The sequence below is a fragment of the Apaloderma vittatum genome, unplaced genomic scaffold, assembly GCF_000703405.1.
Source record: "Apaloderma vittatum isolate BGI_N311 unplaced genomic scaffold, ASM70340v1 scaffold950, whole genome shotgun sequence".
In the NCBI taxonomy this organism is placed as follows: Eukaryota; Metazoa; Chordata; class Aves; order Trogoniformes; family Trogonidae; genus Apaloderma; species Apaloderma vittatum.
The window spans coordinates 2,927-14,389 of record NW_009694780.1 but is presented as its reverse complement, the minus strand read 5'-3'; the positions used below and the strand labels follow the sequence as shown (position 1 = coordinate 14,389).

General features: G+C 46.4%; 1 protein-coding gene across 1 annotated transcript; it reads right to left on the bottom strand.

Annotated features, from left to right (window-relative positions):
* Positions 1-2,892: 2,892 nt before the first annotated feature.
* LOC104268282 (cytochrome P450 2D14-like) lies at positions 2,893-11,041 on the bottom strand. Its single transcript, XM_009868687.1, has 9 exons — positions 10,829-11,041; positions 9,044-9,215; positions 8,089-8,241; positions 7,324-7,484; positions 7,024-7,197; positions 5,073-5,214; positions 4,277-4,464; positions 3,192-3,333; positions 2,893-3,071 (listed from the first exon to the last, which is right to left on the bottom strand). The coding sequence occupies exons 1-9, from the start codon at positions 11,039-11,041 to the stop codon at positions 2,893-2,895; spliced, it is 1,524 nt and encodes a 507-aa protein (XP_009866989.1).
* Positions 11,042-11,463: the final 422 nt, after the last annotated feature.

Below are 11,463 nucleotides of genomic sequence, written 5' to 3'. Positions count from 1 at the left end.
AGGGACCTGGGCAAGCTGGAGAAGTGGGCCCGTGTGAACCTCTTGGGCTTTAACAAGGCCAAATGCAAGGTCCTGCACTGTGGTCCTGGCAGGCCCCAGTATCAGTACAGGATGGGGGGTGATGTCCATGGGAGCAGCCCTGCAGAGAAAGACTTGGGGGTAGTAGTGGACAAAAAGCTGGGCATGAGCCACCATTGTGCGCTCGCAGCCCAGAAAGCCAGTCACATCCTGGGTTGCATCAGAAGAAGCGTGGCCAGCAGACTGAGGTGATTCTGCCCCTCTGCTCTGCTCTGGTGAGACCCCACCTGCACTGCTGTGCCCAGCTCTGGAGCCCTCAACAAAAGAGGACATGGACCTGTTGGAGAGGGTCCAGAGGAGGCCACAAAACTGATCAGGGAGCTGGAGCGCCTCTCCTACGAGGACAGGCTGAGAGAGTTGAGGTGGTTAAGCCTGGAGAAGGCTCCAGGGACACCTTATAGTGTGAAGGGGGCTACAGGAAAGATGGGAAGGGACTGTTTACAAGGATGTGTAGCGACTGGACAAGAGGCAATGATTTTAATCCAAAGCGGGGTAGATTTAGATTAGACATTAGGAAGAATTTCTTTACTATGAGGATGGTGAAACACTGCAACAGGTTGCCCAGAATGATGGTGGAGACCCCATCCCTGGAGACACTCAAGGTCAGGCTTGATGGGGCTCTCAGCAAACTGATCTAGTTAAAGATGTCCCTGCTTACTGCAAGGAATGAATGGACTAGATGACATTTAAAGGTCCCTTCCAACCCAATGCATTTTATGATTTCTTTGATGGCCTCCCTGGAGGAGGAAGCTGCGAGCAGGGAGGGCCTCAGTGAGCCTCCCAACCTCACCCCTCCTCAGCCCTTCTGCCTAGGGGTCAGCCACAGACTCAGACCCCTGAGGCAATGAGTGGCAGGAGGCAGTGGGGCACTTCTCAGCTGTGACACTTTCTCATCACCCTCCTCCTACCTGTGCCGCAACAGCACCTGCCCCCAGCCCAGCACCAGCCAGCTTGTTTTCACAGCTGTTTCTGGCTTGGAGAAATTGATTTCTCCTTCCCCACTGGCAGTGCTAGATCTCTACTTTGCAATGATCTCTTTGTTCCCTTTTGCCTCCAAAACCCCACACCAGCAGGTGTTGCAAGTTGAGTTACTTTCGATGTGTTCTTGTATGCCAGATAGTCCCTACTCTAGTCCCACCCTTCTTATTCAAACACGAATGCTGCAATCCTTTAAAGTTTAATTCACTGAAACCTTCTATTTAAAACCTTATGTGTGTGCTGGTAACTATAAACCCAAGCCTGTTCAGTTCGGTGTCATTGAACCAGCCAGAAAATTATCACAGAAGAAAGAAACAGATGGGGTGCTGGTTGTAAGGAGAGAAATGTCAAGTATCTGAGGCAGATGTATAGCAGGACTGTGAGACAACCACAAACAGGAGGTGCAAGAAAGGAGACTTCTCAGATGACATGGCTTTTATTCGTTCAGATTATTTTGTAGATGAAAAGCGGTTTCTGCTGAAGTAAAAATCTTAACAATGGTACTATTAAGTATTTGCATAATAACTCTCGTATCTTCCAAAAATACTATTAGAAATACAGATATGAATGTGTGTACACACATGCACTCAGTTGCAGAGAGAATTTTTTTTAGCTGTTATTTGTAGAAGATGCTTTATGCTATGGGCTTTTCAGCCATGTGGCTGAAGGTAATGACATGTCTTAACACCTTGCAAGATAATTTGTCAGGAATACTGCAGGGAGAAAGAGAAAGGTAGTTCTCAAATCTACAGCCATAGTATTTCAAACAGTGTTGACTCTATCCCTTTGTGAATTCCAAACTTGCCCAAGAGCTCACTTTATGTAATGCAGGAAGAAAAAGCAGTTTTCACGACCTAATTAGAGGAGCTGGTAAATCTAAACATCAGGATTCCTCCTGAAATATATTTATAGGAATTTCTGTATTTCACAAATGACCTGCTTCTGTGGCCGAAACATTATATGGATTATTTATGTCCTCCTTCTCGGCATTTACTCCTGCTGGAGGTATAGTGTGGCATAAGGGCTGTCAGGATTAAAACTTCCTTTCTCTGGGGCCATAAATGAAGGTGATACAATATGTGTGCAATAGAATGGAGCATGCAATAAGCAGGAAGGAATGAAGGGGATATGTGATGGGTAATAAGATTTTTCAGAAGCACTGTTCTGAAACTGCATTTAAATGTCACCTTGCTGTGCAAGCTGAAGCTCTGGCCCTATCCACCAGCAGCACATGCCAAAGCATCTGACTGGCCCTGGATTATTTTTTCAGGAGCTGAGCCAGACCTGGAGTACCCTGGGCACAGGACACAGGCGCAAGCTGTGCGACTGTGCTGAGTGGGAGGCAGAGCATGGCTGGGGGACTAATGAAGAAGAGAGTGGGCCAGGAGTACCTGACAGATTTTTTGATGGTTTTTTTGCTCCTGGAATTGGCGAGGCCCCAGGGTTGTCTTTTACCCAGTCTAACCTTGTATTTCAGTAAACTAGTTCAGGACTAATAATTCTCTCTAGCTGTGTGCTCAATGAACTGCTTCTGCAGCCGATGAGAACTCAAAGGACAGCAGAGCTGGCTGATTAGAGAAATATGTACTTGCAAATTTGATCATCATTTGTAACTTGCTAGAGCTGTCTGATTCAACATCTAGGACTGGAACTAAGCTAAACTATATGTTGGGCCAGATTCTTACTTTACACAGCTGGGGACATCTGCACAGACTTAAGAGATCTTGACTGTGAGGTTGGCATGATCCTGCCTAGACCCGCAACATTTTTAACAAGAGTTTGCCTTGCTGGTGATCTGTGAGAGGAGGACAGTGGTGAACGGACAGCAGGGTGCGCTTATCTTGGGACAGCTCGCATCAGGTATGGGTGTGGATAGCTTATCAAGGCATAGAGACCATCCTCCCGTGGTTTGGGCTGGTCCTCAGGGAGAACAAAGCTGAATTTCTGCAGGAGAGTGGTAAAGAAAATAAAGAGCTCCATCCTGGCCAGCTGTTCGCCCAGGCAGACACGGCGACCTGCGATAGAGGGAAAGTGTCCGTGAAATATGACATTAAACCAGGCTGGAATCGCTGTGCGAGGAGATCACCCTGCTGCCATGCCTCTGACTTGAAGCTGGATCCTCCCCTCTGATTTACCTGCTGAGAAAGGCAGGAAGGCCTCTCGTTTCACAAACTGCCCGTTCGCATCCAGGAAGTGTTCAGGGTAAAACTCATTTGGCTTCTCCCAGACTGTCTCATCCTTCAGCACGGAAGACAAGTTGGTGATGATCGTCGTCCCCTGCACTCCACCACAAGAGGAAACAACTTGTGTGAGAAAAGCAGAGTTATCTGGGCACAAGGGGTCAGTGCTGGTACCTCTCTAGTCTGTGTCTCCCATCTAATCGCAACCATTGCTCTGTGCTTGAGCATAAGGCACTGGTCTCCTCTTCCAGATTTAATTTGAAAAAAAGGTAAAGCAGGGCCCATTTTCCAGTGCTGTGTGGTGCCTGCCCTATGCTCTGAAGCATCTGAACTTTAGCAGTTTGTATCCTTACAAAGGCCATAGCAGGCAAATACCAATTTTGTGCTTACACAGTGGTGATAGTCCCTGCTTCTCAGATCCTCCTGCACTTATTTTATAGCTGGAGGGAAAAAGCTGACTGACAGACTTCAAAGCCCAACTATCACAGGGGTCACTGGAAATTAGAAAGCTTTTCTGTTTCACATGCCAATGGTCTAAGCTAGAGGAGATATCACAAGGCTAAAAAAAAAATAAATAAACCTCAGACTTGTATTGCCACCAGTGCTGCCAGGGCAGCTGCCTGTTACAATGGCAGTGGCCTGAATGCCAGTGGCATTTGAATAGCTTCAGAGATTAGTTTTAACTACTGCAGTCTTAAGAAAGCTGGTAAGCTGGTGTTGTGTGCCTCCAGAGAGCCTGTTAGGCGCCGTTACTTTCTCCTTCCAATATAGACAGTGAATGTCACAGCTGACTGAGAGGAAAGCAGACCTTTGCACTGAGCCGCCATTGCAGTTAGGTTCCCACATACTCAAACCTGGAGCACAAATGCGACCATCTGCCTGGACTTAGCATTTTAAAATGTCCTACCTCTGTGCTCAACAGTGACTATAATTTGGGGCTGGAAATGCAACACTGCAGAGTTGCGTGGGGTCACCCACACCCCATGCCATGACATCCGCACAGGGAGAGGATGCTGCATTGCCTCTCTGGCCACAGTCACCTTGGGAATGAAGAAGCCTTGCAACTCAGTGTCCCGGTACGTCTTGTGAGGTAGTCCAGCAGGAACGATATCCCCATAGCGTTGCACTTCATGGATCACAGCGTTAGTGTAGGGCATGTTCGCCTGGTCCTGCATGGTGGGTGGTCTCTCTCTGCCAATCACCTTATCAATCTCTGCTTGGACCTTCCCTGAAAGCAGCAGAGCTCAGGAATTAGAGTGCCCTTAGATAAACAGACAAGCTGTAGGAAGGCTGGCAGCAAGCATGACATTGTAGACACTGGGAGAAAGCAGGACAGGCAGTTAGAGAAAGGAACAGAAACTAGAGGGGAATGCATGTGTTCAGTTGCCCAAAGTCATCTGTGTAACTGTTCTGTGTGCATAGTGCCTTTATTAAAAGTCTTGTCACTTGACACGCTACCTACCTCTCCTCTGCACAGCAGAAAGGCTACTTGGGCATGCAGCACCAGAGAGTTAAAGCAGATTAGCATCTATTCCAAATACCGAAAAGAAGGTACTCTGGCTACTGAAAGTGCCCAAGTAGCCTTCAAAATGAAGGTCAGAGCAAATTTGTCCTTCTAGCTCTAGTCTTTTTGTCAGGGTTTCCCCACTACCACTGGTTCCTGCTGGAATAGCTGTGTTTGGGAAGTGTTTCTCCTGGTTTCTGCAAGACCAACAATCAGCAAAAGGGTTCCTCATTGCAAAATTCCCAAGCCATGGAGAAAAGATGGTCAGTCTCCTCACAGAGAAATGAGGGTTGAAGGGAAGACACCACAGCTCTGCCTGTCTTCTGACTTACTCTGTATTTCTGGGTGCAGAAGCATGTACAGAAATGCCCACCGCAGAGTGGTGGAAGTGGTCTCAGAACCAGCTGAAAACAAGTCTGCAGTCACCAGACGAAGGTTGTTATAGCTGAAACCATTCTCTTCAGCTGCCTTACCCTGTAGAGAGCAAACAAGAGGGTGATTTGAGCTGGGGTACTTGCTAGTCGAGAAGACTGTTGTTCCAGCGAAATACTTAGAAGCACTAGGTCCATTTTTGCTGAGCAAGAAGCTTATTGCGAGAGGAGAGCACAACACAGGCAACGGTCTGTGTGTGACTGATGTATTTCTTTAACCCTGTTACCTCATGTATTTGAAGGCCATCAATCACCTACTGTATCCTGAGAGATGATGGCTACACCTGCCTTCAGGACAGAAGCGAACACCTTGTGCTCTCAGCTCAGACAGACAGCAGGCCCCTGCCACTTGCCATCACACCCTCCCCCAGATGAGGTGAAACGCAGTTTTTCAGGTTTGATCAGATCATAAGGCCCACGCAGTAGAGAGTAGGCTGCATTGATGTGGCAGATGCAAAGTCAACAGTATTTTGAGGGGGTTATCTATAGTTATGCATTATGGTTTCTCACTGCTTCTGCTCTGCTATTTTCTTACAATCAAAAAAAAAAATAATCAGCGTATCATTGCCGCTTATTACGTCTGCAACACCAATTTCAGCAAAACTGGTCTCTCATCCAGATGCTAATTGAGCTCAAATTGGTTAGCATATGAGATATGACAAGCTCTCTGCATGAGTTCATCTGCTTGTCTTTTCTAATCCTCTTTATACTTTCTTTTCCTAGGGACTAGCTTCTGTTTAAGTTATTCTCCATATTTTGATGCTGCTGTAATATGGATAGCAATTAAGAAGGCACTTAAGACTCAACTGTTATTTCAAAAGACCTCTGGCAAGGAAGCGATGGGGCTGACCTGACCACAGTTAACCCTGTAGAGGGATTTATCAGACCAGCTTCCCAGAGGACCTCCGTGAACGGAAGAGACATGTCACAAAAGGCAACACGATCGGGCTCACATCCACCCCCAAAGAGTACTACTCAGTGCAGAGGAACGTAAGTCACGTTGCTCTGCCTGTGCGAGCTGGGGGAGGGTAACGCACGGGCTGGAGGTGCCCAGCGCCCGCAGCACGGCAGAGTTTCTTATACGTGGCGGCAGTCCAGCCTGAGGACTTGGATAGCAGAAGCAATTCGCAGGCAGAATTTGCTACTGTTGCTCATCTGGCACCTGAAAGTCTATGTGCAGAAACTTACGGCGGATGGATGGGATGATGCAAGTCCCTTTGATTTTATACTGACTTCATGCCTGACTGTATCAAAGGAGGGACTCCTTTTGTTTTAGCAAGGTTCAGAGTTAGGCCTTCGCCTGATCTGTAGGGAACTAATTCTAAGCAAGCAATGCGAAGGCACACATCCCAAAGGTGATGCTGTCTTTCCAAGTGATATCTTGCTTTAAAGACAGGCTACGGACTGGGCAATGATAACAAAGGCAGTCTAGTGCTGCAGTTTTGTAACTGATTTTGAGACATTAATCATTAAGGCACTGACATACACAGAATCATGCAAGTTGAGTAGTCCCCTGCAACAAACTTAGAAATACCAGTAAATTCTGAATCATTGCCTTTTAAATGCCTTCAAAATGGTGTAAACTGGAAAGAAGGCCATTGCTAGGCTCTGAGGGGAATGTGAAAAAGGGAATGAGAACTTCAGCAGCTAATATGGTCTCTTAAGGCAATAAAGAAGGTCACAGCATGAAGAAGTTAACACCTTTCTTCTGAAGATACAATGTGGAATGAAGAAGTAAGAAATTAGTAAGAGATTTTATACAGCTTTACGAGGAAAGTCAGCTTCTATCAACAAGCTTAAAGAAGCAGAGGAGTTGCCCCTGGACCCTGAGGTTCTGCTAGTGTCATCCTACCTTCTTCATTTCCTGTAAAAACGCATCAGTGAGATCTCGGACGTGAGCAGGGTTCCACGTCTCCATGTGCTTTTTGATGAGCACGTCTATGAAGTCCATAAATGCCTTTTGCCCTTGAAAGACTTTTTGTGGCACTCCGGGGATGCGCAACAGAATGGGCACCACGTTAAGAAGCTGGGATGTTAGAATCAGAGAGAGAAAGAGAAAGATGCTGTGACACAACCTGAAAAATAATGAAACACAATGCTCTGAAGTCACAGAGGACAGCTTCTTACAGAACTTAATATGCTCTTGGTTCACCTGAGGCAGGAATCCGATTTCATCCTCCAGGGACTTTTTGAACAAATGTAACAGCTTCTTGAATGTCTCATCACCATAGTCAAAACGCTCTCCATAGACGGTGGTGCAGATCACATTGCAGACAGCATTAAATACAAGAGAATGTATATTGAAAGGACGACCTAAAAATGGAAATGGGTACCAAGCAATGAAGCTAAGCAACACCAACCTGTTGGACCTCAGCTGTCAGCAACAAGAATACACAGATGCCTCCAAGAGAAAAAGCCTCCAAACCACTCAAAGTACAAATGTGTCAAGAAGTGAAGATCTTCTCATCTCCTGCTGCTATTTGGTTGAGCCTTGTTTAAAGAAAACTCGCCAGAGAAGCTGACTTGCAGGGCTGTTCTTTACTTTGTGTCTAGATGACAGGCAATGGGCCATGAAAACTCTCAGCTGCACTTTGATTGCACATGTTAATACCAGTATGTTCCACAGTAGTCCGTAAAGGTACCCGGCTCTGGGAATAATTATATTTGACTTCTTTACTTCTATGTATTTCCTATTTGTTTCCCATTTCAAATGTATTAGTGTTACAGCAGCCCCACTGTATAAAGTAGAAGTGACCTCAAGGTAGAGCAGGGTAATTAATGTGTACAGACTAGAAGCACTGCATTTGCTGAAGAAGAGGGCCCTACATGCAGACAAAAGGGGTTGTAGTATTATTTCTCTCCCAGCATCACTCTATTGCCTTTTTTAATGTTCCCCATCCTTCTGCATGTGACAAACCTTCTGCAGAATTGATTGCAGAGCACAGAAATCCAGCTTCTTCTACCACTCTCTCCTCCAAGGATTTCTTTCCCATCCCGAAGTTCCTCAAAGTAGAGAGCGAGAATTTCCTTAGCTCCTTCCAGACATGTCCATATCTTGCAAAAACAACCCCTGGAATTAGGGATGAAAAAGAAACATCAGGAAATCTGAGCTGTACATCAAGCAAAGTTTGATAGACAATAGCAAATGTGAGTTTGGAGGTACAGGCCTGTGTGGATGGATGGAAAGCATATGATCTTGTACAGCTTGTTCGTGCAGTAATTCTAAAAATGGATTACTGCACCTTTTCATGCATGTGCATGGCTAGCGAAGGTGGAGAGGGCATTCAATAAGGGCAGCAAGTGCTGCTAAGGATGAACAAATCGCTCCCCCAAACCATTCAGCGTTGCACCATTACCGTGTGTGAACTGGGTAAGAGCTTGTGCCACTGCAGAGGAGCTAAGGGTGAGAGATGTGGATGCTGGTTAATGCTCTGTTTTGGAAAAACAGTTACCATTTGTTTTGTGATGACAACGATATGCACAGAGTGTGTAAGAATAAGGACTGGAAAAACAGTTACCATTTGTTTTGTGATGATAACGATATGCACACAGTGTGTAAGAATAAGGATTAATCCACTGGGTGTCAGGAGCTGCCAGCTCCAACATCGGCAGGAAGTTGTATCACTGGCAGTGTCCTAACACCGCTGAAGACGGTGTGCTAGCACTTGGAGCTGTACCTCAGCCACTTAAGGGGGGGCCACTTTTCATCAAATCTCATTTTGTCACCACCAAAGGGTGATAGACATACATTGAGATTGACCAGAGGGACATGAGAGGGCAGCACCGTACTGAGGAAATCTTCCACCACCCCACCATCTACCAAGTCCTCATGCTAATGCCAGCAGGGAATGACAGTTCTCCAAGGGACTTGCCTTCAGATTTACTTCCGTAGCCCATATGTTCATATATTGGGAAGTATGGCCGGTCAGCAAAGTCCTCTGATCTGTGCACCAGGGCTTCCTTCACGGTTTTATACCCATTCAGCACTACCACATTGTCCCAGCAGTTCTGGAGACTGTAGATGTTTCCATACTTCTTGTGAAACTGCCAAGATAAAAAAGTACATCCCTGAAAATAAGATGAATGTAACCTCAAAAATATCACCATGTCCTTCTTTAGGGCCTTCACTATTGAGTGATTTTTGAGGTGCTTTTATCCAGTGATCTTCAGCCGATATTTTATCTTTGTCTTTGCAGTGCAACAGCTCAGAGCAGTGCTAAACAGCAGCTGAAGCAGGGATCAATGCTCTGTGAGTGGAAGGATTTAGAATACACCTATCCTGGCCAAACGGTTGCCATGACCATTGTGCAAGTATTTTGGATTTTATCTGACAACAAGATCAAGGATCTTTGGGGAGATTTTCAAAAGCTGCATGCTCAAAACCAAATTATTTCCTAATACTTGTATATATTTTGATCTGAAAGAGTAGGCAAGTTTTGAATTAGTTTACTGATGATAAAGTGTTACGTAATTATTTTTTTTTGACTAATCATTTTTCCCTAAAGATCTATCCAGAGCCTGGTTTCCAGAAACAGAGTTGGAAGAGGCAATTCCACACTGGAGTCAACTTCCTCCCTAAAAGGAGCATACCCATCTAGTAAGATTGGTAACTGGCACACACCCTACATCTGTTGTAATCTATAAGAGACATAATGCTGACAATGGGATGCCTGCACAGGTACACCTGTCAGACATACACTCACTGTGGGAACTTGCCATGGGGCTAACTCTCCTCTAGGTAGATAAGCCCTTTGACTGGACATAGACTCCTGGGAAGGCAGGTCGAAGCTCCCCTGCTAGTCACTAACACTGAACCCAGCGCTCAGGAGCATGCTGGAAGGCAGTGCAATAGTAGCAATGCCCCACAGAGTGTGCTCTGTTTCCTTTTTTTTTTTCCCCCTGATGTTTTTTTCGAGAGTGTGTGTGTTTTAAAAAGCCAAGTCTATTCATTTCTGCACTGTAGCAATGCAATGAATTGAAGTAGTATTTGCAGGGGAGTTGGGAAGGGAATCAGCACTTCACTGGCACTAGAAAGACAGGATTAAAAGCTCAAGACTGTGGTTAGCATCAACCTGATGTGATTTGAAAATGGTAATATTTTGGTCTGTATGCAAGCCAATAATACAAATGCTTTATTTAGTTTCTCCATGTGGCAGATTTTGGAGAGACAGCTAAACAGTGCCATCCCAGAGAAAAGGCCTTTAGAGTTTGCAAACGGCTGCTGGGACAAATCCTCTAAGCCGATCCGTTTAACATGTGCTTAAGGAACTTGCAGGGAAGCCTGCCATTCCTGCAGCCACATTCCCAGCCCACGGATATTTGCTTGTTTCCCCTTGTTTGTACATGTCCCTGTTCCCTTGTCTGCATAACTGCCTGCGTGTTAAGGTGGTGGCCAGCTCCACAGCAGAGCAAGCATCGTCTGCTACTGGGGCACAACAGCATCTCCCACTGAGCTCACGCAGAGATCAGGAGATGGAGGCTGGTGGATGTCTGTGTGTGATCATCTATTTATCTGTATGGGCCAGATCAGTGATCCTGGGCAGTGACTTGCTTCATCCTGGACTTGGAGAGGGCACTGCCCTTTGGTTTTCTGCAAGGGTAGATGTTGCCAGCATGTCCCCACCCTGGGCCTGTGGTTGTGTGGGATCAGCACTTACCTGGCTGAAGGAGTGGTGGGGATTGTGGAAGTCAACGCGCAGCATAGTCCCAAGGAATGGTAGCGACACTGGGCCCGGAGGGTAACGGCTCCACTTCTTCCTGCGCTTCATGAAGTCAAGTAGTAAAGTAAAGACTGTAAGAAAAACTCCCAGTACAGAGATGTTGCTCCAGCAGAATGACAGCTGGGACTCCAGCCACAGGAGCAATGCCATTTTGTAGCCTGTCTACTCCTTGTCTTCCCCTTTTGGCCCAAGGCTTTTTCTGACTCTTTTTGCCTTTTCTCCTGTCTACTCTCTCACTTCCTTCCCAGGCAGCTGCCCTCTTCTTGCTTTCTCCTCCTCCCCACACTCTTTTTCTGTTTCGCTGCTACTCTCTCCCTGCCGTTGCTGGCCTCCAAATGCTGGACTTTGCTCAAACCTGGAGCTCCTCCCCTGCTTACATCAGCCTCAGAGAAGTGGTGATGAGGGTTACACCTCCTCTTTCTCCTCCAAAGCCAGAGCTCAGAGGCGGATTTGTCCCTGCGGCTGGTGGCAGCTCCCACAGTTGTGCCCTCTGTGGGGCAGCTGGGTGAGGTCCAGAAGTTTGGGTGCCATCTCCCACAGCCAAGTTGGGATTGCAGTTCATGACAAGCAAT

Bases quoted from the DNA above. Each gene is read 5' to 3' on its own strand.
- LOC104268282 (XM_009868687.1), bottom strand. From the start codon at position 11,041: ATGGCATTGCTCCTGTGGCTGGAGTCCCAGCTGTCATTCTGCTGGAGC. The intron at 4,465-5,072 runs GTAAGTCAGAAG...TGCTGCTTTCAG, and splicing joins TCTGCACCCAGAAATACAGA to GGAAGGTCCAAGCAGAGATT. The intron at 3,072-3,191 runs GTAAATCAGAGG...CCTCTATCGCAG, and splicing joins CTTCCTGCCTTTCTCAGCAG to GTCGCCGTGTCTGCCTGGGC.